The sequence below is a fragment of the Mytilus californianus genome, unplaced genomic scaffold (genome assembly GCF_021869535.1).
Source record: "Mytilus californianus isolate M0D057914Y unplaced genomic scaffold, xbMytCali1.0.p SCAF_4, whole genome shotgun sequence".
NCBI classification, from domain to species: Eukaryota; Metazoa; Mollusca; class Bivalvia; order Mytilida; family Mytilidae; genus Mytilus; species Mytilus californianus.
Genome location: NW_026262690.1, coordinates 53,574,926 through 53,602,844, shown reverse-complemented (window position 1 = coordinate 53,602,844; position 27,919 = coordinate 53,574,926). Strand labels below are relative to the sequence as shown.

The 27,919-nt window shown below is 33.9% G+C and overlaps 2 protein-coding genes and 1 long non-coding RNA gene across 4 annotated transcripts; 2 read left to right on the top strand and 1 right to left on the bottom strand.

Moving 5' to 3' along the window:
- Window positions 1-4,366: 4,366 nt before the first annotated feature.
- Window positions 4,367-17,145, top strand: LOC127738268 (uncharacterized). 2 transcript variants are annotated; one of them, XR_007999975.1, is made up of 3 exons: window positions 4,370-4,720; window positions 8,589-8,812; window positions 17,093-17,145. It is a non-coding gene; the product is annotated as an uncharacterized LOC127738268 (long non-coding RNA). The 2 variants fall into 2 exon arrangements; XR_007999974.1 differs by lacking the exon at window positions 17,093-17,145 and having other exon boundaries at window positions 4,367-4,720; window positions 8,589-8,914.
- Window positions 16,642-23,741, bottom strand: LOC127738262 (actin-like). Its single transcript, XM_052249449.1, has 2 exons — window positions 23,528-23,741; window positions 16,642-18,046 (listed from the first exon to the last, which is right to left on the bottom strand). Exons 1-2 carry the CDS (start codon window positions 23,666-23,668, stop codon window positions 17,033-17,035), a joined length of 1,155 nt encoding a protein of 384 aa, XP_052105409.1. The 5' UTR covers window positions 23,669-23,741; the 3' UTR covers window positions 16,642-17,032.
- A 1,595-nt stretch (window positions 23,742-25,336) lies between these two features.
- Window positions 25,337-27,686, top strand: LOC127738263 (actin, cytoplasmic-like). The gene is made up of 2 exons (XM_052249450.1): window positions 25,337-25,535; window positions 26,557-27,686. The coding sequence occupies exons 1-2, from the start codon at window positions 25,410-25,412 to the stop codon at window positions 27,559-27,561; spliced, it is 1,131 nt and encodes a 376-aa protein (XP_052105410.1). The 5' UTR covers window positions 25,337-25,409; the 3' UTR covers window positions 27,562-27,686.
- Window positions 27,687-27,919: the final 233 nt, after the last annotated feature.

Sequence of the window (27,919 nt, the reverse complement as noted above, 5' to 3'; positions counted from 1 at the left end):
CACCGTGCGTGTTCCTTCTTAAATGGTTGAACATTTTTTTGCACTGCCTGATTTGGATCGCTACACCCCTAACCTCAAACCATAGATCCCCACCTCGACGTTTATTATTCAGGGACTTTTGGAATCCACTTTATGATAGGTGACTCGGACGAACTTGAAAAAATATAAATACGAAGCATGTTTTCAAACGCAAATTGAGGCATTTCTAATTGATATTTTCATAAACTTTGATGAAGTATCTTTTAATATGCACCAAAGACGAACACAAAAATAATATTAAACAAGCATTCTGAGAGTATTGCATGGCAATAATAGTCCCCTACCGGTTAAAATTCATTGTACTGGAACAAAATGCTAACTTGATCTATAACTTGTCATGGAGTAAACTATATAATAATTTTATCAAATCAATATATTCGAGCATGACGAATAAAAGTGTGGAAAACTGATTATTAGCATGAATTTTCTAAGTCCATGGACCATAACTCTGAAAAATAATCATCCGATCGGAACAAAATTTGAACTTGATCTGTAACATTTCATGGTCAAACTATTTACCAAAAATCAAAACAATATCTTCAAGGTCCTTCAAGCATAACAAAAAAAAGTGCGGAAAACTGATTATTTGCATGAATTTTCTAAGTCCAAGGACCATTACTCTGCACAAAATCATCAAACCAGAACAAAATTCAAACTCGATCTGTAACTTGTCATGGTCAAACTATATACCAAATATCAAATCAATATCTTTAAGCATGACGAAAAATAGTGCGGAAAACTGATTACTTGCGTGAATTTTCGAAGTCCAAGGGCCATAACTCTGCACAAAATCGTCAGACCGAAAAACCTTCAAACTCGATCTGTAACTGGTCATGGTCAAAGTATATACCAAATATCAAATCAATATCTTCAAGCACAAAGAAAAAAGTGTGGAAAACTGATTTGCCGGACTGACGGATGGCCAGACAGACAGACAGTCGGACGGAGTGCAAACCTATAGTCCCCTTCGACTTCGTTGGTAGGGGACTAATTAAATTTCTATTCCTTTATTTTAACAGAAGGTCTCAGAGGCGGATTTAGGGGGCAGGGGGCCCTGGCCCCCTTATGCAGCTTCATCTATATTGCTAAACGAAAAGAGTTGAAATTGGGTGTCGCGTTTTCTTCTTTCACATAAAATCCACGAATATTGTTTTATACCACAAAGGGGTAATGACCAGCGTAGTTTATTGTGTGTTCATTTCAAGATCTTTTGGGGGGTATTTGGGGGTTAAAATCGGAAAAAAGCCAGTTCGGATCGACCGTCCTTCACGACGTTCGGCTCTGAAATTTACGTGCCGTCATCATTTCCGTCATTGCACATCTGCCCGGCAAAATTAAATTTTATTTCGTAGCAGATACGGTAAATATTGACGCTCTCAGCAATTTAACAACAGATTTTTACACGTCAAGAGCTTTTCCTTCCAGGGAACCGAATCAATTCAACATGAAAAGGGTGGGGGGATTACTTCAGTTTTTGGTTAAAAATGGGTACCGAAGTGCGGCTGGAATGTGACCCACCCCTATTCATATATTAATGCATAAAATTTTCAGCCCGCTCATATATGGGGGTGGTTCTGAGCACGGAAACTCCAGAAATCAGGTGCGGGTCCAGGATTTAATGTTGGGGGGGGGGGGGGGGGGTTGCAAAAAATATTGTTCTGCGGAACGGAGCATGTTGCGAAATCTTTTTGGGTAAATTAGCAAAAATTTACGTGCCGTCATCATTTCCGCTTTGTCTGCAAGTACTATGGTCTGCTCAGCAAAAAGTATACCCTAAAGGGTGGGGGGATTACTTCGCCGTTGATATCGCCTTACACCAAAACTATATATCTTCAAATAATGAACCAAAGTATATTTCGCGGGTATTTTCTAGTATATGATAAATGCATAGACTTTTTACAAGGATCGCTCCAAACGCTGGCTTACCTGCCCCCTCAGCCTTTTCAAAATCCTGAATCCGCACCTGGGTTTGTCATTGGCGTAGCTTACGTTGAGGCAACGGTTGCCTCGGTAAAAAAAAATGAAAAAAAATAAAATAAAAACACTTTTCTTTATAATCTTTTAAACAATTTTCTAAAAAAGCCGCAGACTCGCTACTAAACGATACTATATACCAACTTGTATCGTCTTGTTGCCGTTTTTGATTCATACCCTTTGCGAGTTCAAGACTAATGGAAACATTTCCCTCCTTTAATTGGAAATCCCAATCCTTTAGTTTTTAGTAATCTAAAAGTCAAAATAATCGACACAATTGAAGCCTACCCTAAGCAAAATCAGTAGAATAGATGATGATCCAACACAAGAGCCTTCCCCGATCGAATCATTGACCATTCAGGTAAATTATTAAATTTTGTGTGAGAATAATTTCTAGTATATGAGGTTGGGTGAGGTTTACCGAATACAGAAACATGCCCTGACATAAATTTAAACTTATAAGAATAGAGATTTTTTAAACATGGTTCTTAAATATAAAAGAAATGAAAATCAAATCATGGACAAAAAGAATTAAAAATAGATATTTGAAGACCCCCATTCAAACCCTCATTTATAAACGGTAACGTCTAAAATTGAAATATCGTTGTGTGTTGACATTTTCCATAGCAGGGAATTTTAAATATTCGAAGGAGTCATTAATTCCAGCGACATATATAGCATATGTCTGTTAGTTCATACATATATCAGTTTCAATATAAAATTTTCAACCAAATACTGTTTTCATTTATTATGAAGACTTCAGAAAAAACATAAATGTTTCCGTTAGTACTTCACCGGTTGTCACTTTCACAATGGGAAAAAGTTCAAAACCATGTAAGGATCATGTAAGAATTTGAAGACCTTCCAAGAAATATCAGGGCAAAAAACAACCAATAAAATTGCCTTGGTGCACTTTACATGAGCATGTCTTTATTTCCTAGTTTATAAAGAAATGGTGCTAGCGGTATGTTTGGTAATGTTTCTGGTATTAAAACCCACATACATCAAATCCAACTAAGAGCATATTATCAGCATTGCAGAGCGCACGTTTTGAATCTTGTTGTTGCGTCCACAGCGCTAGCTGAGATCCTGAATTTGTTTGATTCTGTAAGTCAGCTGACATTGTTACTTGGTGGATTCACAGCTGTATTGTTGACTTGCTGTGTCATTAAAGTATACCCCATACCCATCTCCTTTTATTCGTAAAGAATTAAGATCTGGGAAGTTCACTGAAAAGATTCAATTTGAAAAAGTGGTAAATGTTTTTGAGAACATTTATGTATTCATCCGAACATTGAAAATGTATAGGTACCAGTAATCAACTAATAAATGTGAAGTATAACTTAGTGTAAGGCATATTAACATTGTTATGATGAAGTAAAATAAAACAACTGCTATAATATTTAATAGATTCTTCTTGTTCAAATTGCAAAACCTCAACAGCTTCTCGGGGGGTGGGGGGGGGGGGGGCACTTTCCGCCCAGACCACTTGCCTCGGTAATAACAGTAGGCAAGCTACGCCACTGTCTGTCGGTGTGATGGGTTTGTGATCTTCTAGGCTGTGTGAAGTCATATGTAAGATATCAGTAGTTTGTCTTTCTGAAACGGTTCATTTTTTAGTGTTTGGAATAGAAACCTGCAAAATAACGATTTACTATACATGCATGATAGACCATTACATGAAAAAGAGATTTTTTTTAATAGATCAAAGAATCAAAATTAAACGTGAGGAGTCACATTACATAACAGTAAAGTCGAACGTGAGGAGTCACATTACATAACAGTAACGTCGAATTACATAAACTGGGAAGGGATGAGTGAAAAAAATCCTAATTTAAGTTAGCTCGCAGTGACATGGTTTACTTTGAACATATCTCATTGTTTATAATGACGAATGTACCAGTCACATGTTTCATAACATAGTAAGGCCATAGCTGTCGTTTTCTATGATTTATGTCCGCTTGCCTGTAGGGTTTTTATGGTTTTTATGTATAAAAAAACAAGCACAGAAGTATAGCAGAAAATAATAATAAAAAATAATAATCATGATAAATATGTCTAAGGGGATTCATGAGCTTTACAGTCAAATACATTTTTAAACATAATTTTCTTCAAAATAAAAACCTCATTTCCTAATTCGTAGTTTTCTGCACCACATTTTAGAACAGACATTCTGATGTTCAAAATTTACCCAAAAATTGTATTCGTTGTTATTTGTGTTTTTCTTTCTGACAGAATTAGGATTTGAAAATTTTACTAAGAAAAACTAATTTCAAAACACACACGACCTAACGTTTTCTCCAAAATATATTCATACATATAGTCACGTTAATAAACATAACTAACATGTGACAATTATATAATAAATAAATTAAGTCAAGGTAAACTTCGCTTATAGGCACCAACCATAAAAATGCCAGACAAGAAACCAACCAATCATTAAAAAAAATAATAATAAAAAAATCAAAAACAAAAAAAAAACAACAAAAAAATCAGACAGGGATATAGTACCTTGGTGTGTCTCCATTTGCAAACAAAAATAAAAGTCTAAACAAAAATGGACATATCAATCGAATTGCGTAAGAATTGATGACAACCTCGGAACAGTTCATATTACATCCACTTATTTTGAACATTGGTGGATAGTTGTCTCATTGGCAATCATACCACATTTCCTTCAGACGGTTATTGCATTTACACAGCAACGGTAAGTATTAATTGATTTAACAATTTGTTATTTTTCATTTAAATCGATTGATACGTTACTGGGAACACACTACAACAATAATCAATCATCATCAATATGGTTACCTCATGAAACACTTTTCAACCCTTCCCAAGACCCGGGGGGCGGGGGAGGGGGAGAGGGGGGGGGGGGGTTACACAACCAATGTCTTCCTTGTAGCTGTATTATTACATTTTTCATAGTTTTAATATTCAACAAGACGATGATGATGATGATGATGATGGATTAATGTTTTTGTACAGTGGCACATATTAAAATTGAGAATGGAATTCACCATTACACCATATCAGGACATGGACATGTTAATTAAGGTGGTGAATATACAATTTAACCACGCTGTAATTGTACTAGACACATACTCTGAGCCAGATTTGTTATGTGCTAGCGTAGATCGCTAGGTAACAGTACACTAGAACGTTTGTCACTCTACACTGACACATTATTCTTACTCTGATCCGACAAGACTTTCCTCTTACTCCGAATGCTGCGTGCTATGCAGCGAAGCAGCAAATGGATTGTTTAAGTCTTTGTTCTGACCCATCCAGGGATTGTTGACTCTACAATACCACGAGACCACCTAGCTGGTTGTATATAACCAGAAGACACCAGCGTGTGAATTAGTTTAAACAATATTTATTTTCAGAAGTGCACAAATTACAATTATATACAACAGATAACAGGGATTCGCAAACAAGAAGAACTTGTATAAATCCGTCTCCCTTTGCGTGTAAATTGGATTAATACATTTTTTTCTTCAAAATTCACATAGTCAACTGATAAATTACATACATTTTAGTTACTAATGTTTAAAGAAGTAAGTGAACTATTCACTCCAAGTTCTTAAGCCTTATGATGGACTCAGTTTTGTTAGTCTTAGACGAATCTAATTTTCTTTTATGAACATTGTGGTGCGATGTTATTTTGAAATATTTGGTTGGGTTTTTGGGTAAATCTTGTTTTGATTAAGTACATTGTAATGCGTTGTTGTAATTTATTCATATATATCCGAATATACTTGAGCATGCACGAAAATAGCATAAAAAAATTAAAAATTGACATCACATTCAACAATTTTTGCAATTTTTTTAATAAAATTTAAACTAGAAATTGATTCTTAATACAAATACAGGAATTAAACATTGTAACGAACAAAAGACACACCACGTACATAAACTCATCATAGTCAAATATAGGTAAGGTATTCATTTGCTCATTTTGAAGTTTCAAAAAAAGTTGTTTGTCTTTAGAATGAACAGCGAGCCAGTACAATACACTCACTGTCTAACGAAATAATACCATACATTACCCTGGTCTTGTACAGAATAGAGTTTTTGCTATAAACACAGAAAACACTAATATGCGCGTCAAGGTACAGATGAATCCTTCGAGGACTGAGACAACATGATTTTATTCTAAGCTAAAAAGGCGTATCGTGACCTTCCTGAATATCATATGCACCAGCAAACACTAATTAGGTTGTGTCAAGGGGTCACCGACAAAGAAGCAGGCGATGCAGCATCCAACGTAAGGCCTAAAAGTATAGACGAGGATATTAATACTGGTTCCAGCACATTCATCAGGATATTTATTGTTAGTTGGGCGCATAGAAATCAGACAAGTGCAACATAATTATGTGTGAAGAAGGATAGCTAGTAGGGTACCAAGGCCAAACGTATTTTAAGCTGACTACCTCCTGGAAGTCTGAAATTGACAGATATATTTCTAGAGACAAGATAAATCTAGAAGAATGATAGTAGAAGATCACATTTTCCCGGGTCAAACAATTTAGGGAACCCGCAATTTGTTGGGAACCCATTATATTAAGTAAATTTGTTACAGTGGACCCTTGATGCAAAGGTTCTGTTTAAGGGGGAGAGTGTATATTTTTTAGATTGATCATATACATTTTCTTTGAAATGGGTATTTATGCATGTGTTTTATCATTTAAAAAAAGTGATTTTTTTAATAATGGGATATTTTGTGTCAATATATATGGCCAACGTCGATAAATAAAGGCGACAGCAGTTTACCGATGTTCAAATCTCATAAATCGATTAGGAACAACAGAAATCAAAGTAACAAACTGAGGGAATCGCATGAACTCCAAAAGGTGCGAGACCGGGTTCATCGGCAGGTCAACAGTCTCCTGCTATGCATGCATCACGCGCAATGCGACTTCAAACTCAGTCAAAATGTCATAATCTGGAACAGGAAAAATCGGTAAAATTACAGACCATACTATGCTGGTACTAGTATCTGAAGATCTAAGTGAGTGATAATGAGTCCTATTAAAAAAAAAAACTGTGGTAGTGTAACTACTATTATGGGTAGTCTCGGGTAACCAGACAGATCAGAATTCTCCTTGGTATATTATGCATACATGTAAGGATAGAACGGCTCGACCAGAAAATATGCCTTGCAACGGGTCAATTACGGTCTACTGAAAGAGATGGTGCATGGGATCTTAATGTCGCAGGGAGTACAGCATAATTAAGGCATCGAATTTAACGTTCCCATTCCGATAGGACGTGGCCGTGTATTTGTACATCCCATACAACCAAACAAAAGAAGCCAATATTAACCATAGGTTTTGCTGCCGAATAGGTTGAGAACTGGGTAGAACATATGTCTATACTACAGTCAACCCTTTAGAGTTATTTAAAAATGCGAAAAAATAAAAAAAAATTAATGCAGAAAATGAGGTTTTGCACAATGTGTCAACCGGAATGAAGAGAGGAAATTTAGGACCGCCACTAGGAAAAGAGTGCAGCATTATTTTTTATAGGAACAAATATTCTATTTTTTGTTTTTTTTTGTGACAGATTGTTTTTTTTTTGTGACAGATTGTTTTTCTTTGGACGAAAATGTGTGTTGAATTTGTGTGTGTAAGGGGGGGGGGGGGGGGGGATCGCTACAAATTCATACAAAGTATTTATCCATTTAAAATCCGGATTTTTATCATGAAACAATGGTATTTTCTAATGTGCACAATATCTTAAAATGTATCTCGTCTATTCTGATAAAAAAAAAATAATTCTGTGCATTTAAGTAGACACAATCTGATAAAAAATTAAAAAAACAACCAACAACCTGATATAGAATGACATGCATGATCATCTCTGATCATGTCATTGTTTAGATTCGCTGACATTAAAAATTAGATATACATGTTGTAATTTAATACGTCTGTGGGGTTTGCCTATAATAGATGCATGACAGATTATAACTGGGTGAACTTTAAAAAAAGAGGCGGAAGAGACCAACGGGATACTTAAGTATTCAAACCTCATAAGTCGAACGGGATAATAAAGTCGAAGAGAAAATGACAACTCATAGCAGAACGGAAAAACGAAGTCTTCTTCATATGAACAATGGAACATCGCAATGAGATGAGGAGCACTGTTGTTCCCTAAAGAACGGTGACTGTTTGTTGAAAAACACATCTACCAAAACGGAAGAAAAATGTTGTGAATTAATAATTCAAGTATCATGTAAATTTTCTAGTTCTAAAATCTTCTTTGGGTCAAGAGATTATTTACAAAGTATAAATTCTCCGTTTCTTAAAAAAAGATATTTTAATCTGCGTTTGATATATTTACGAAACACATTTGACTATTAATTTTGATTGTCTGAAATTAAATATCAAAGATTATATGTATTATGAGTATATTATAATATTATACTAGTATGTTATTTATGTATTGTATTATATGTCGCTGGTTACGGGTAGAACAGTTAAATATATATAACATCTCTGCTTTATACTATGATAGAATACACGTATATTTCATAATCTTGATACTTCTCTATTATTTTTTATTTCTGGTAGAAAATGTAGCGAGGCAGTTGCCTCACCGCCACTAGAGAAGAAGAAAGATAATTGTTGAAGTATTCTATTGGAAGGGACAATATTGTTTTTGCCATCTGAGGAATACCTCATGGTATTTTAGCAGAAAGGTTGTTATAGCAGACGACGACTGGTTACATCCTTTGAACAAGAAGGAAAAGCTGGCTACCAGTCGTCGCGAATCTCTTAAACCCAGAAGGGACAAGGTAAAATGACCATAGCCTAAACATTGATTTGCTGAAGTAATTCAGACGAAACTTTTGGTCAGGAAATTCTATATTTTCATTTGAATAAATTTTTTTCAGTTATTTGTCTTTGTATTTATCATGTCAAGTGTAAGTTTATGAATGCAAGCCAGACACTAACCAGAAATAACTGTACTAAATATATATCGGCAGAGGTCCCATGATGCTCTCTCGGACAGTGCAGTGCTAATCCTTTACCAGAGGAGAGCCTGGTCTGCTGTGATTCATTGGTTAATAACCACAGATTGAGACTAAACAATAATAGTTAAGCATTACTCTATATGGCTTATATAAACCAGCAGTAGTCATTTGAAGTTTAATAAACTTAAACGTGAATAAAAGACATGAACACGGTAATACAATAACACAAAGATCTGCTACCAATGATTATTCTAATTTTCTTAATGGATATAAAAGACAACCTGTGAGTAGGTTTTTGACTAGGAACATGCTCATAAACGCGTATCTGAGTTGAAATGTCTTTGTTAAAACTGAGTCTTCCAACATTCAATTTCGTTTAGAAGAGCCTGCATGGTCATGTCCCATGATGCTAACTGACATCCATCAATGGATATAATAACAAACAGTTGAAAAGAACGCACAGCAGTCCAGAAAACACATCTCAAAATATTAGTGCTATACAGAAAATATAAAACTCATCTACAAGTAAAATAATTGTAAATAAAAGAACAGAGTCCCAATGTCCCCCGCGTTGCACATATTTTATATTTCCAAGGGACATAACTCTAAAAAAAAGTCGATCGTCCATCATTATAGAACTTGTCCTGTCCGAGATATTGCTGATATTAACCTATAGTATAAGTTTTATAAAAATCTGACAATAATTGTACCTGTGAGAGCGCTAAAAAGACCGGACACACGGACGGACGGACGCCCGGTATTTCCATGTCCCCCACAACGCATTTGCCATCTGAGGAATACCTCATGGTATTTTAGCAGAAAGGTTGTTATAGCAGACAACGACTGGTTACATCCTTTGAACAAGAAGGAAAAGCTGGCTACCAGTCGTCGCGAATCTCTTAGTCCCAGAAGGGACAAGGTAAAATGACCATAGCCTGAACATTGATTTGCTGAAGTAATTCAGACAATTCTCATGTAAAATAATTGTAAATAAAAGAACAGAGTTCCAATGTCCCCCGCGTTGCACATATTTTATATTTCCAAGGGACATAACTCTTTAAAAAAAAAGTCGATCGTCCATCATTATAGAACTTGTCCGAGATATGGCTGATATTAACATATAGTATAAGTTTAATAAAAATCTGGCAAGAATTGTACCCGTTAAAGCGCTAACGAGGCCATTTTCCATAAATTTAATATTTCCAAGGGCATAACTCTTTAAAAAAAGTCGATCGTCCACCATTATAGAACTTGTCCGAGATATTGCTGATATTAACCTATAGTATAAGTTTTATAAAAATCTGGCAAGAATTGTACCCGTGAGAGCGCTAACGAGGCCATTTTCCATAAATTTAATATTTTCAAGGGCATAACTCTTTAAAAAAAGTCGATCGTCCACCATTATAGAACTTGTCGGAGATATTGCTGATCTTAACCTAAAGTATAAGTTTTATCAAAATCTGACAAGAATTGAACCCGTGAGAGCGCTAACAAGGCCATTTTCCATAGATTTAATATTTCCAAGGGACATAACTCTTTAAAAAAAAATCGATCGTCCACCATTATAGAACTTGTCCGAGATATTGCTGATATTAACCTATAGTATAAGTTTTATAAAAATCTGACAAGAATTGTACATGTGAGAGCGCTAAAAAGACCGGACACACGGACGGACGGACGCCCGGTATTTCCATGTCCCTCACAACGCATTACGCGGGGGATAATAACCGTATGAAACAATGCTCACATTTACGGAAAATTACAATATAGAAATAACTTATGAAAAAAAATAATTTAAAAAAATAATAATCACAACATATATTACTAGTATGTATCTATAGTCAAAGGGGTATAACTACAATAATAATTCAATTTTACAACAAAAATAAACAATATTTCCTTTACGTCAGATGAGGTAAGTGGCACAGGTTCAGGTCCAAATACCGACACACCTTTAGTCCAATACTTAATTCTAAGGGGGGAACGACTAGGTAACGTGTGATAGGGATGAGCCGCTGGAATATGTTACTATTTCCAGCTTCATGCATGGATATCTGGCAAGGTCGAGAAATTAAAATGAAATATATATGACAAGGATGCAATATCTCAAATGCATCATATAATTGTCAAAATCTGTTGGTAAAAATTGTCAGGAATATGGCAGTTGTTATCAAATAGTTCGTTTCTATGTATGTTGGCGTTTGTTTTTGTTGCACTTCAGTGTTCCTGTTATTCCTTTGTTTTCTTCTTATAGTTGATGTGTTTCCCTCGGTTTTATAGTTTGTAACCCGGATTTGTTTGCTCTCAATCGATTTATAACTTTTGAACAACGGTATACTACTGTTGCCTTTATTTATCATGAAATCGGGTAATCATGATGGCTGTAGATATATTTATTTGAAAAGAATATTTATAGGGTATGTATATTTGATATTCAAAATATACGAAAAAGATGGGGAACAAAATATCTCAGACCGTCATCCCTACTACTATACAGATGTATCGAAGCGTCCCCATTCCGAGACTTCTGTATAGTCCTGCACTCTACTAGTACGACGGAGGGCCTTGTTTGGTCTAAATTTTTACTAAATTTGAACTTTTGATTTTAAGATTTCCATTTATATAAAAATAAGGAGATGTGCATGTTTTAATCGCAAATATAAAGTACACGCAAGAAACAACTAGAAATATTACTACAGTGTTTGTCTTTATTAACAACACATTTTATGTAGATATTTATATGATTCTTTCATGAACGTTCTACATATTCCTTACTAACAAATGGGTCATTTTCAAAAAATGTCGAATTTTCAGTACACCTATGCTATTTTTTTAATTTTAAAGAAAAATGCAGTTGCAAGTGTTTAAATGAAAGTTTGTAGGATTTATGAGTCAGAACATCAATAATAAACATGATTTCGATCTATTTTGATAAGATTAAAATATATTTAAGTCCGATTTTTGCGTAATTTCTGTGCGTACAGTGTCGGGGTAACACATTTCAAATAATTTTTTCCCTATTTTCTTATTGCCTTGCTATCTGCAAAAGGAACTATATTAGGATGTTAATAATAACTCTAACGAAACATCACAGCTTCTTTATTATTCTATGTAACATTTTTTCTACAAACTAAATTCAATCGGCGTACATGGAATGCATGTCTTTCCTGTTACATCGCTACTACATGTAAATCAAACGTTATTTTTTTTCTCCCTATGAATATGGAACTATGCAGTGAGGATTTCAAAAGCACAAAGCTTCCTTAAAATTTAACACAGCACGTTTCTTGCATAACAGTGTAGAGAAAAGAAAATTCAAGACATTTTGTGAAAAAAAAAAAAAAATAGTGGGTACCCTTTTGTCATGTCTATGCTGTTATCAACATATTATATATTTATTAATTACACCAATATTATACTTGTAAAAAGTGCAATTACGTGCATCTAGGAAACCAAAATCACAGAAGAAAAACATTAACCCTTCATCATCAGCATTCGTAAATGAAGAAATTTGTCTATTCTGTTACTATGGTTACTATGGTAACAGTAACAGAATAGACACTATTTGAAAGAAACGTCTTTAAAAAGTTTATAATTACATATAGTTTTACACATAATGAAATGTTTGGTTGTTTAAACTCATTTAAAGCTTACAACGTCTTAATCTTCGCAATTTAGCATATACAAATGCAATACTGCTATCGGTAACAGGTTAGGCAAAAAGGGTTACAGGATAGAACTGAATAGTAACTAAAATTGAGAATGGAAATGGGGAATATGTCAAAGAGACAACAACCCGACAAAAGACCAGACAACATCAGAAGGCCACCAACGTCCCGTTACCAAATCAATGTAATGAAGTACTGAACATCGGATGCGTAAGTTCTGGTGGATGGTCACAGGCACTTGTTTCAGAAAAAAATCGTATCTCTATACCAGAAAGTTAGGTTAAGGTACATAGATATATTGTTTATTTCTGAGACAATTTCCTGTGTGGATGATGAATAAATGACAGGGAATTCAACCTCACCGTAATAGTTATTATATTATTGTGATATAATCATTTGTTATCAATATGATAAAGCTGGTTTGTTGTTATACATTATATTAATATTTGTATAACAGTTATATGTATAGCAGATCATCTTAATAACTCTACAGGCAAATTTTCATCCTTGTCAGTGCAAAACGTCCTAAAGATACTCTTCCGCATGCGTTAACACACATTTTCGGTATTCATAGTTTGATACTGAAAGATATATTTCTCACGACAAATCATTTTCACATCATTTAAAATATTTTCATGAGTATTCATTGAAGAAATGAATTTATAACAAGCGATGAGGAAGTTAATTTACACTCGATAATATCCGCGTATTTATACGAAATACGTTCGGTTGTCCGTCAAAAGCGCAAGAAATTTCTGCGGCAGCATAACACCGGTATGACCTCTCAAGGTCACATCCGATGTAAAAAAGGAGACAAAAGTAAACCAACATTCGAGGGAATTACTTGATGTTTAGTTTATTAGAGAGAGAAAAAAAATGCTGAACATTATTTATTTCTATTTTAGACTTGCGTTGCTGGTGGTTATTTTTATAACCTCTGAAAACCAATTTTTGGAGGTATTTTCCAGTACAGCAAGGAAAATTGACAAATAAAGGAGGGGCGAAAGATACCAGAGGGACATTCAAACTCATAAATCGAAAATAAACTGACAACGTAATGGCTAAAAAGAAAAAGACAAACAGACAAACGATAGTAAATAATCTATCATTACACAGAATGAAAATATATAGAAGTTTTTACTCTGAAAACCATCTTATTGGCTATGAAAAACAAGCTTAAAATTTTATCGAAACCTTTCCTAAATAACCCAAAATTTCTTTTGAACATGGTAACAGTAGAGACAAAATATTCCACCACCTATCAAAAAATGTTTCAATATATTCTTGTATGACATTATCAAGATTACATCTTTTTATATATTGTTCCATAAGTACTGTTTGTTTTGATTTGCTTATGAAGAGAGTTTGAATTAGTAACTTTAATTCAATTTTGCTATTTCAAAATTCGACATTTTTTAAAAATGACCCAAATATGTGTGGAAATATGCAAATTTTGAATTGTACCTTTCGACCGTCAAATTTCTGTGAATATTCCTAATTTTTCAAAAATCTTACAGTTTATATCTTTGCACGAAATTATAAACTATATTTACTACATAATACTTCAATTTTCTAGGCCAAATTTGGACCCTTTTTTGCCCATTATTCAATTTAATCGTAAGATTCAAGCATGGAGACCACATATTTTCACATTTCTTAAAATTGATATATGTTACCAATGACACAACACATTGTTTGTACTTTAAAAAGTTGGATATCACTTTACTCAATAAATTAGCGCATACAACGTTACTTTTCAAGCTCTTCTCTAGTTACAATATTTCTAGCACCGGCACCTTTTTTCATAATTAAATGCATCTCTTTTATATAGATCTGTCAACAACCCACCACTTATTACTAAGTATGTCACCCTCAATTGTCTAACCTTAAAGAGGTTGGTGATTCGAATTGATAACTAGGTTCTAAGATAAAGTAAATACGTTTTATTCACTAATTTTAAAAGCAGGACTTCATCACACGCCTCATATTTTCAATTACTCTACGGAAAATATAAAAAAAATTTGTGGTCTACCAAATTGTAGTAAGGTTGAAACCTCTATCTTAAAATATAGAATACTTTGACCTCATTTTAATGGTTCATTGGTCAATATCAAGCTTTCATATATACTAAGGTCAGATTCTCCATAGGCGGATCCAGGGGGGCCCTTTCGTGGGAAAAATTTGGTTGATTATATAGGGAATCACTGAAGCATGACTGGAGCGGCGCCCCCACTCCCCTTAGGTCAGTCAGCGGGCCCCCCTTATGAAAAGTTCTGGATCCGCCACTGTTCTCAGTTTAGGTCCAGTAATAAGACCTTATAGGTCAACTATATGTGTTATGTTTTCATGAATGTTTTACGAACTCATATCTCCAAAACCGCATTTTCATGGTTCATTAATTTAAATTGTATTTAGTGTCAATTAATTCAGTTCTACAGTATTTTGCACGTCAAATCTAGCATCTATGTTTACAATGTCCCTTTCAGTACAGTGTTGTGGAATCAAACTTGTACCGAATCTTTGATAGAGACTGTGAGCAATAAGATTCACAAATAGATGATAGTAGCTACTAACTGTAAATTACAATTTTTTCCCAGTTTAAGCGGGTTTATTTTTTGTCAGTTATCTTGCAAATTATATTAGACAAAGATAAATTGTAAACAACAAAACAAGATCTATCAGAAAATAAAGTGAAGGAAAGTGTTAATCGATTCCTTATTGGGGTTATTGTCCTAATATGTCATGACCATTTAAAGAAAGAAAGAGGTGAAAGGATCTGGATCAAACCTAGTCAAAATTCTGTGTTTTTACCAGGTGAGCGATTCAGGTTCCCGGGAGTCTATTGTTCCAAAAGTCAAGTAGGGTGTAATTATAAGGTTCTCTCAGTATAACTAATATTTTTTTCTAATAGTAATGATGAATTCGTTACTTACCAGTATTTCATTGGCATTTTTGAGCGCAAATTAATTAACTATTTTAAATACAATGTATCTTAGAATTAAATTATTTGAGTTACATGTACTTCCCCTCCCGAATAACAAACCAAAAGATGTTCTCTATAGTCCAACGAATTTTACCATTTGGTTTGCTTCTTATAGTCGATTTTTCAGACAATGTTCACAGACATTAAGTTACTATAATAACAAATAAATCATTGTAAATCTGCATTGTGCGAGTCAACGTTAAAATAGTAGCATTTGGATGAAGTTCGTAAATTGAAATGTCAAACGTACTGTTTAACATATCTAAAATTGTCAAAAGTATAAACAGGTCTCTGAATATCTTGTATTAATCTATTATCATTAAGATATTATTGTATGCATTCAATAAGAATGTTTTTAATTTTGACATTATTTTCTCAAGAACTCAAAACCAAGTCGGTCGAGTCTCGAAGTGGTGTGCTCGCCTCGAGAGTAGGGGAGAGTGGGTTCGATCTCCGGCCAAATCTAACCAAAAGACATGAAAATTCGTACTTGCTGCTTCTCAGCTAAGACAACGGCATTTAGGATTAAGAGTAAAGACTGGTCGGCTCGGATTCAGAGTAAAGACTGGTCGGCTCGGATTCAGAGTAAAGACTGGTCGGCTCGGATTCAGAGTAAAGACTGGTATGCTCGGATTCAGAATAAGGTATCCAATAAGATTGGCATATCTTCCTGATATCTTCCTTTCGAACTCGCATGTTAATAATCAGAGACAGCGACTCATGATATATTTGCAAATGGGTTTTAAACACAAAGCCATCGTATCCTCAAACTTAAAAATATCAAAATAAATGGATATTGTATGATTACCAATTAGACAACTATCTGTATAGACTAACAGACAACGATGGTAAAAATGTATGGTTTTTGACTACTGAGGAGAAGTTATCATCGCTGACTGAAGTTTTTTGTTATTGTTTTACATTTGCGTGATAAAAATCAGAGATATGTCTCTGTAAACATCAATTGACCGCCAGCTTTCTAAAAACAATTCATTAAAGAAGTAAAATTTGTTTTAATATTTATTTCATACGAGTTAAAGTGTTCTGTGTACAGAAAGAAAGAAAAACAATTACTTAAAATATACAGGAAAATATATACAACTTATATTGTTCACAAATTGCATCTCCGGATGGAGCCATGTTATGAAAATATGGAAATGTGGTATAATTGTTAATGACATGCACAACTATCTATAAAGAGATAAATATATTAGATATAAACTTCATTGTTATTGTACCACAAAAGATATAGGCTTGATGCACATTGTAGATTGTAAAAATACTGGGGACAAGATCAAAACTAGAATATAACTAATACTAGTATTCCAAAGGAACGGAGTTTTATTGTGGATCTTCATCGTTATAGTTCTACTGACGTAACCAAAATACTTAAAATATACCAGAAAATAAAGGGATATTATCTAAACCAATTTCTTTATATTGTTGCAGTGATAATATCTGATTTGAAAATGCATCCGATGAAGCAAGAATGGACCCTCCAACCCATGCCGAGAAAGCACGATCGGGAGGCGCAGAAATTTGAATATTTATAGACGGAGGTGCTAGCGATGCCAAGCCATTTTTGAGTCTTTCTCCAAAACCAGGTGTCATAGTGACTCCTCCAGCTAGAACCACGTTGTGATACAGATCTTTGCGCACATCCATGTCACATTTCATAATGCTGCTGTATACTAAATCATGTAAACCAGGTGTCTCAATACCAAGAAGCCCAGGTTCAAATAAAGGCTCCGTACATCTGAAGCGCTCTTTATCCAGTACTATTTTCTTTCCATCAGAAAAAGTATGGTTTTGCTCCAGCGATGAATCGGACAAGTTCATATCCTTTTCGAAATCCAGAGTCACATATGAATGTTTTTCTCGAACATCTTTTAATAAGGTTGATGCGTATTCTTCCTGAGGTATAAAAGAGTATCCTTTCTCACTTAAAAGTTGAGCTAGACAACTATCTAAATCTCGACCCCCTAGATTTAAGCTTACCATCGCTTCCGAAAGCAAGACCCCTTCATAAATTGGAACAATGTGACTTAGTGAGTCACCGCAACTACAAACAATGCCGGTTTTTCTACCAGAGGCCCAAAGTGAAAGAACAGCATCAACTGCAACCTGCATGCCTGCAACCTGAAACTTTTCGAATAAGATTTCATACATTTTATTTCTGTTTTTCGTATCATCTTCTGCACTTCCGGTCACCAACACCGTATGATCCTTCGGATTAACTTTCAGTGCTGATGTAAACATGAAATCCCACACCTTTTCCATATCATCCCAGTCGTCCACTATTCCTCTATGGATTGGATACTTCAATGATAAAACTCCTCCTTTGTGTAATGCGTCCTCTCCAATAAATGTGGCTTTCAGAGGCACGCCATCTTCCTTAGCAGACTACAATTGAAATAAATACAAAATTATTATTTTTTTTTTAATTATAATTATAGTAAAACCATTTCCATAGATATGTTGTTGCAGATTGCATAGTACATCTGTGAAATAGAATCAATCACAATCATAAAAGATAAAAGTATTGAGGTTTCGGCTCGGCCTGATTTAGAAATATTCATAGAGACATGATATTGTATATCTATAAAAAGAGAGAACGCGATAAACAGATGCTTGACAATTTTACTATTCTCTTAGCAAAACGTTGCCAGTCAGCGGACTTGTGGCAGGTCTCCGAACTGTTGAATGAAAAATAATTTTAGCATCAATACAAATCAAAGTACTGAAGTACTGAACATCGGATGACCGCAAGTTCTTGTGGTTGATCACAAGCACTTGTCTCAGAAAAAAAATCACATCTCTATACCTGAAAGTGAGGTTAATGTACAGAGATATATTTTTTTCTGAGACAAGTTCGTGCGTGGATGATGAATAAATAACAGGGAATTCAACCTCACCGTAATAACTATTACATTGTAGTGATACACATCAGTATACTCTGCCGGGTTTGTTGTTATATATCATGTATAGGTATAAATATTTGTATATAACAGTTACATGTATATATAATTTTCATCCATTGGTATATCATTCTATTCTACTATTCTAATAATAGTGCAGTGCAAGTGCATAGTGGAACTCTTCTGTAATAATTCGATTTTTCTAATAGATTGGATTTGAGTAGGCACTCGGCATTCATATTTTCCCGCAAAACGTTCTTGAGATATTCTTCCGCATGCGTTAACCATGACAATTTATCTGTACGTGTGCATAGATATTAATGATTGTTTACTTATATATACATATTTCTAACGACAAAACATTTTCATATTATTAATTTGTGTTCTAAAAAAAAATCTTATGAGTATTCATTGAAGAAATGAATATATAACAAGCGATAAGGAATGTTATTTTGCACTCGACAATGTCCTCGTATTTATAGAGCGGTTACCAATCAAAAACGAAAGTTACGTAAGTAGAAATTTCTGTGGCAACAATACATCGGAATGCCCTCACGGTCATCGCGATGTAAAAACTATGGAATTGGTATTTCTTGTTTATTTCAACGTCAAACAAATTTATAGCATTTTAAAAACAAGTAATTTGCTTATTTTCTCAAACCTTCTAAAATCTACATTAATTTACAACAAAGTTCGACAACTGGTGTCTAGGTGTCAGATTAAATGACCAAGTACGATAACTGCTGCAAGACAACTTATTAGCCAGTTAAAACTACGGGGTGTAACAATCTAATTAAAATATATCTCTGATTTCGTTATACTCATATGACGCAAGTTACGATTGATCGATATTTTAATTAAATTAGGATGTAATTATCTCATCTCCCGAAACAGAAATGCATCTTTTAATTTTTTTTTCTTTGAAGTCGGCCGCGTTTCAATTCCTTTTAATTAGAAATAAGAAGATGTGGTATGAGTTCCAATGAGACAACTCTCCATCCAAATCACAATGTGTAGGCCTTCAACACGGAGCCTTGGCTCACACCAAACAGCAAGCTATAAAGGGCCCCAAAATGACTAGAGTAAAACAATTCAAACAGGAAAACCAACGGTATAGTCTATATAAAAAACGAGAAACGAGAAACACTAAGAACCACATCAACAAACGACAACCACTGAAACAGGTTCCTGACTTAGGACAGGTGCAAACAAATGCAGCGGGTTTAAACGTTTTAACAGGCGCCAACCACCCTAACCTGAAATAGTAGTGTAACATTACAACATTGAAAGACACACTATAAAATATCAATTGAAATGGCTTAACTCAATCAAAAAGACATATTAACAAAAACAAGTAAACATACACTGAACGAATAAATTTGATCTATGACACAATGTCAAAAAGACAACTATAACCTTGGACAAAATGGCGTTAAATAAATAACACAGGTAAATTTGAATATAATAATTTTGTTGTTAGGAGTTACGGCTACAATACCAAGGAGATATCTTCAATAATTGAGGCCGGTGTAAACTAACAGTCACTCTGCAGACAACTATTGTGTGACATATACCACATGAAAAATACATTACACATTGATTGTGATTGAATATTTGACACAGCATAGGTTTGTGACACAAAATGAATGTGGTCAAAGAACTGAAAAAATTGAAATTGGACATTTACCTATTATGGTCCAATATCCAAAATCTAAGTACATTATTAGAATCAGCATGTCAAAGAACCCCCAGAATTCAATTTTTGATGAAATCAAACAAAAGTTTAATAGAGGACCCTTTGGACCTCAATGTGGACCAATTTGATAAAGGAACCCAAAATCCAAAATCTCTAAATACATGGTTAGATTCAGCATTTCATAGAATCCCATAAATTCAATTTTTGTTGAAATCAAACAAAGTTAAATTTTGGACCCTGATTTGGACCAACTCGAAAACTGGGCCCAAAAATTCAATATTTAAGTACAAGTTTAGATTCAGCATTTAAAAGAACCCTATATATATTTAATTTATGTTGAATTGAAACACGGTTTAATTTTATCCATATACTTATTATTTTTCTGTTCAAAGGGAAATAACTCAAACTGAATAATTAAATAGTTCTCTAAAATTAGATATGATTTAACCACTAAAAAATAGTTCTCTAAAGATAGATATGATTTAACCACTAAAAAATAGTTCTCTTAAATTAGATATGATGTTATATCTATTTTCAAATTATAATCAATAAAATTAGATATGATTTTACCACTAAAACATTGTTAGAATCAGCATATCGAAGAACCCCAAGAATTCAATTGCTGATGAAATTAAACAAATTTTATTTTAGGACCCTTTGGACCTCAATGTGGTATTATCTTATTAATAATGAAAATAAATACAGGTTTAGATTCAGCATTTCAAAAAACCCTATATATATTCAATTTATGTCGAAATCAAACACAGTTTAATTTTGGACCCCGATTTGGACCAACTTGAAAACTGGGCCCAAAATCAGAAATCTAAATATATGTTTATTAATAGACAAAATAAGCTTAGTTTTTAAAGGAGTTCACTTCATCAAAAAAATATATATATATAGCATTCAGAAATATAGTTTATACAGAAAAACAAACAAACCTACAACAAAATTCTTCAAACAATTCACCAAAGAAAAGACAAAAAAAAATCCAAAATGTCATTTATCATTAATACAATGTCTTTTAAAAATCTATAAAAACTTATCTGTAAGTGTAATCACTGTTCAAAGGGAAATAACTCAATCACATAATAAGTACCACTTTTGGCTATCAGAAAAGGTCATAACTCAACAACGAGAAAAGCTAAAATCGTGAAAATTGAACTTGATCTTCATTTAGTCACAGGAAACAACATATCTAAATTTGAAAAATTTCGTCAAAGCGTTTTCATGTAAATGAACGGACACTGTTTGGCAGCCGCCCTCCCGCCCTCCCGCCGTACATCCCCAAATCAATAACCGATTTTTCCTTCGAAAATCCGGTTAAAAATTCGCAATTTCTTGTTTTTGTTTCTCCTGCGACCGAACTAGCAACATAACTAGTATAACATTTAACGTTATTACCATTTTCACATTTCAAGTTGAGCAAAATGTGCTGGATGATGTTCAATAGTGAGACCACATTACCCAGTCATTATCACGTGACCTTGAATTCATTTTCACATCCCAGTTTGTTACTCTCGATTATACCCAGTTGTCAGTTATGTTCATGGTTAGATATATATATCCCGCGGTGACTATAGTACATGTCTACATGATTGATACATTAAAAATATTTGGAATGTGGATTGATTATAAGAATTACAGTATGAATATATATATATATATATATAGCGAAAGCAAATTTACAGATCTGGTGACAGATATATTACATGTACGTACATACATAACGGAAATATGTTGATTTGATGTGAATAAGAACTAGATTATAATGTGCTAGTTTTCAAGGTAACAGTCCTAAAAATACCCGCCACATACCCTAACACATCTTCCGAGCCAACCTGTCATTGCTCTTACTCTTAAATGTCGCATGCTTTGAGGAGAAGTAGTAAATACCATACAATTTTCCTGTTAAATATTTGAACCGGCCGGGGGTCGAACTTTTAACATCTCACAAGACAAAGAAAGCTACCATGAAACCAACGAAGCGATTCCTTACTCATAGAGAACACAACAGTATATACTTGTTAGCACCATACCCCAAAGTAACTTAACTATACCATTGTACGTAGTAGGCCGAAGCATGATAAAAATTTATATTTGTATTGCCTAGTTATTGGTCCGAGACTTACTGTTTAGGCATGCGTTAAAAATCATGACATCCCGAATTCTCTAATCGGGTTGCAAAACCGAGGTGTTTTTTTCACTCTGCGGGATGTATTAATACGAAATGGGGCCGTTAGAGAGACGCGCTCTCTGCATTTTAAAGAACTTCACCATTCTTCTTCAAGTTTATTGGTTTCCTATTTATATTTTTCTGTCGTTTTGTTTGTGCAGGCAAATGCACTGTTGCGTCAATAGAAACTACGGTACTGTAGATTAGCGGTAGAGAATAATTTCTATGTCACGTATCCGGGACTTCAAAAAAAAAAACTGAACATTTGATTTGTCGCCCGTAGACCGTTAAAGTATTAATCCTTGCATGTTTATTGACAGATTTTTTTATTGTCATATCGCAAACAAGGTACGATATATATTATAAAAATACACAAAAAGAATTCTTCACTCTGTTTGGACGTACATATTTTTATCTACATTACTGATAATGATACTGAAATGGCCATCCAGTTTTTTTTATTAATTTTGGCAAATGTTTAGAGAAAATAAACAGGGAGAATTTCACACAAATATCAAAATTCTATCTACGGTAAATCTATGTATTGTTTTTCAGATAATATAAATTATAAGTTTTAGTTTCAAAATTCCTGCAATGCAACATTTTACAAAACGTAGAATGCCAATATTGTTTAAACAATAATTGTTTTAACAACAAGGCTGAATAATCTAGCATTTTGATTTTATGGATATTTGTAAAAATGTTGAAGAATTTAGAATATATATTTTATTCGATAATATTCAACCATCATCCTTCCGACAGTGTCTCTGTGCATCAAACATATGATTGTACATAAATAGTGGCCACAATCTATGCAAACAGAATACTATCGACGTAAGAATACCCACTTCGGCATGATAACGTGTATACTCAGTATGTAAAATGGAAGGTATATATCAAGGTCAACTATGAAAGCTACATTGTTATTGTTTACGTGTTATAACATGATATATTAACATGTAACTTTTCATTCTATCATGTCAATTAATGTAATTATATATATAGGCAATGGGTCTTAACCATTTATTGTTAATGAGTTAGTGCCAATAAAAATATTTGTATAAAATGACATCATATTAAATCCCTTTACATACCTCATCTTTTGAATAACCCAAGATAGTTGGGATGATAGCCGCCGGCTTGTCTTCTCCTGCAAATCCACCTTTGCATGATCCGGAACCATTGTCCATCACAATAACAGAACCCGACATTTTTGGGGGATCAAACTGTATCATAAATGAGATAATATTTCAAATATTTTAGACATCTATATCAAATATCTGAAAATCGTTTAAGCATGTCAGGAAGTTTGAGGCGCTCAAGGGATTAGATGTGTCTGCTAAATACATAAAAATTGCACAGTGTGTAAATATTTAAGAAATATTGCAACAAGTATTTCTCGTAGCGTGTTGTTATCTTTTTACACTAAAGGTTTAATATTGCTATACTATTCTAAATGAGAAGGTCGATGAATGTTCTTCCTTCTTTCTCTTACTCGTTCACAATACTCTTAATATGTTATCACATGTACCAGCTCCTATTTAAATTCGTTGTCTCGTCTCTATCTCTTTGCGACACGCCCCTATATTAAAATGGTCCAGAAAGATCGCAGTCATTGTAAGTTTACATGGGATTCACTGAAAAGGACTGCGTTATCATTATGTTTATTTGTCCATAGCGGTAAGAGACAAGCATCAACAGACGGCCCGCCGACCACGGTAGAAAATTAGATAAGAAGGCTCTAGCTTTAAAATCGAATTTTAAAAAAGGTTTCATGAAATTAAAAGATATTTTAAGGCCAAAACAAGGAATGTGAATATTTTGATAGAGCAGTGTCTCATCCTACCCATTGTTAACCAACAGAGACAATTGCAATTATTGACATGTTTTAAGCCTTTTTTATTTCACAAAGTACTGATATGGAAAGGGAAGAGGCATGACAATTATGGGGTATAAGTTCGTAAGACAATTAAAACACATTTTACAGACCTATTTCACAGTAACAAGGACACAGAAAAGAAAACAGTTTATTCTATGCGCTGGGTTTCGAACACGATAAGACAATTTTATTCTTTAATAAACCTTGTGAACAAATTTATACAAATAGTTTTATAATACATATTACAACATAATCATAAAAAAAAAACAAAGTGCAGCAGACAAAACGAAGAGGTATAAACATTTTATATCAGAGTAGGAACAGAATGGTATCGAATAGTTTTCATACCACAGGGATTACAATTATAGTAAAAGTAAAGTATAGACTTGTTGTCTTACAGCTGTCCTAAATAAGATGAAAGACACAATGTTACAAGTGATCAAACGTACCTGACTCATGTACATGTATTTTCAACTTTCTCTAAGAATGATTTAAGCAGCTATTTAGACAATTAAAACAGTTTTATGTAAGTTATCACTACTGATATTTTACCACTTTTGCCTGTATTGAGATATTGTGTATGGTTTGACATTTCTATGCTAATAACCATATAAGGTGTTGACGAGTTCAAACTACGTATTTGTTTTTTATGTATACATATATAGTATAACAAGCAAATACCTCTATAAGGTATGAACAAAAGTATTGTGTTTTTTTCGTCATAGTTAAATATATGTTGCATAAAATTGTCTTTTCAGTTTCCTTGTGGGTATATATAGAACATAAACAACCCGGTGTTCATTTCATCTCAAGCTGATTAAGCAGAAAACCTTTAAACAAAAATTTCGTCACGGAAATATGTTTTTCACTGAACTGTCATATTTTGCTACGGATATCAGTCGGAAAAACAATATATAGACTCATCTCATTTACATCTTTCAGTACTCCACTTCATACATCCTGTTTAATTTGATACCTTATTTGGTAATAAATGTTATGAGATTGTTACATACAATAAGTAGTTGGTCCTTGCCGGTCTTGACTTCACTTTAACGTCTACAGTCTGTCTGTGAGTATCGAACTTTAGCCTAGCTACGATGTGTGACGAGGATCTAGCAGCTTTGGTCGTTGACAATGGGTCAGGAATGTGTAAAGCTGGTTTTGCGGGAGATGATGCCCCACGGGCAGTTTTCCCGTCTATTGTGGGACGTCCAAGACATCAGGTAAGATATATATCAATATTTTCCATTTTTTCTACAAATAAATTATTGTGATTATAGAATGATTGATGTTTGATTAAGGCGTTGCAAATATTTCAAACTGCAAGACGAGAACTAAATATACAATACATCAATGTGTGCTTAAAAGTTGTTGATCTAAGATGATAGTTGGGAAATTTTGATACCCATTTGTAACAAGGACATAAGTGTCGATCAACAGATCCCCGAAATGTTGTTTCTTTGATGCTTTAATGTATTCAAAATCTCCGAATTATTGTGTAAATAGTGACTTCTAGCACGATGGCTATTGTTGTATTTTGCACATATGTCATATCAAATGAGCAGAAGAGAGACTTTATTCGAAACAATAATTTCCGCCTAGAACTTTGCAATGTTTAATGTTTTAATCTAAAATATATAAAATTAAAGTGAAATCAAACAAATAATTATGTTTACAACACTAGCTCATAATACAAATGGTGAGATGTAGATTTTATTTGTGCACAATAAAAAAACAAACATTTAGAACTCAACAACTGTAAAACAACCTACAATTCAACGAATTGATTTTTTTCTTTGTCTAATTATGGTTAACACAGTAAAAAATGTGAAACATTTTAAAAGGAAGAAAATGTTTAAACTGTTAAGTTAACAAGGAAGTTACTGGTGAAGTTAAACGGAAAACATGTTATTAAATACTCCTATAAAATGTATCACGCACTTCAACTCTCTTAACAATTTTGAGCCAATGGGTCAAATATACAACATTTTGAAGGGTATACCATGTTACACCGAAAAATCTAATGACGCTGTAAATTATCTCTAATTAAAAAAAGTTGATATTTTTATTTAAAAAAAAAGTAGCATGTAGTCTTTACTATCTCTGTCTGTATAATGCTCGGTAGATAGTTGCTTCATTGACAAAATTTCATATTGTCATATGTTATTTCCGTATTAAGAAACATAGCGAAGAGAATTCGAAAGTTAAATTTTCCCTATGTTTAAAAATTGAATTTACTTTCAGGGTGTCATGGTTGGTATGGGACAAAAGGACAGCTATGTTGGTGACGAAGCACAGAGTAAAAGAGGAATTTTAACACTTAAATATCCAATTGAGCACGGAATTGTTACAAACTGGGATGACATGGAGAAAATCTGGCATCACACATTCTACAACGAACTCAGGGTTGCCCCAGAAGAACACCCCGTACTTTTGACGGAAGCACCTCTTAATCCAAAAGCTAACAGAGAAAAGATGACACAGATCATGTTCGAAACCTTCAATTCTCCGGCAATGTACGTAGCTATACAAGCAGTACTCTCCCTTTACGCTTCCGGTAGAACAACAGGAATCGTCATGGACTCTGGTGATGGAGTCAGTCATACAGTACCCATTTATGAAGGGTATGCTTTGCCGCATGCTATCTTGAGATTGGATCTTGCTGGAAGAGATTTGACAGACTACCTGATGAAAATTCTTACAGAAAGAGGATATTCCTTCACAACAACTGCAGAACGTGAAATTGTCCGTGATATAAAAGAAAAACTTTGCTACGTTGCTCTAGATTTTGAACAAGAAATGCAGACCGCAGCTACATCATCATCACTTGAAAAAAGCTATGAATTACCAGATGGGCAGGTCATCACTATTGGAAATGAGCGTTTCCGATGCCCAGAAGCCATGTTCCAGCCATCTTTCCTGGGTATGGAATCAGCTGGGTTACACGAAACCACATACAACAGTATAATGAAATGTGACGTAGATATCCGTAAAGATTTATACGCTAATACCGTACTATCTGGAGGTTCCACCATGTTTGCTGGAATAGCTGACAGAATGCAGAAGGAAATCACTGCTTTATGTCCACCGACCATGAAAGTCAAAATAATTGCTCCACCAGAGAGGAAATACTCCGTCTGGATTGGTGGGTCTATTTTAGCCTCACTTTCTACTTTCCAACAAATGTGGATAAGTAAGCAAGAATATGATGAATCCGGCCCAAGCATTGTACATCGCAAATGTTTCTAAACATAGATCTCTTAATAAGACAATCATTATTTTTTTTTATCAAACATAGTATGAACTCGTTTAAAACCAAGAACCATTCTTTATGTTGCTATTTACTACTAAAAATAAATTGTAAACACAATCTATTTGCTGGTGTTTTGAATACTGAAAAAAAATGTCTGTATATGCAGTTTGTTCATTGATAAACGATATTAGATTAATGTGTTTATAAAACAAAGTCTGCATGTCAACTATATATGTTTTAGTTCATTTATATGTTTTGGAGTTTAGTGTGACGTCCATTTTCATTGAACTAGTACATATTTTTGTTTACCGAACGGTGACCTATAGTTCCTTGCATCTACGTCATCTTGTCTTT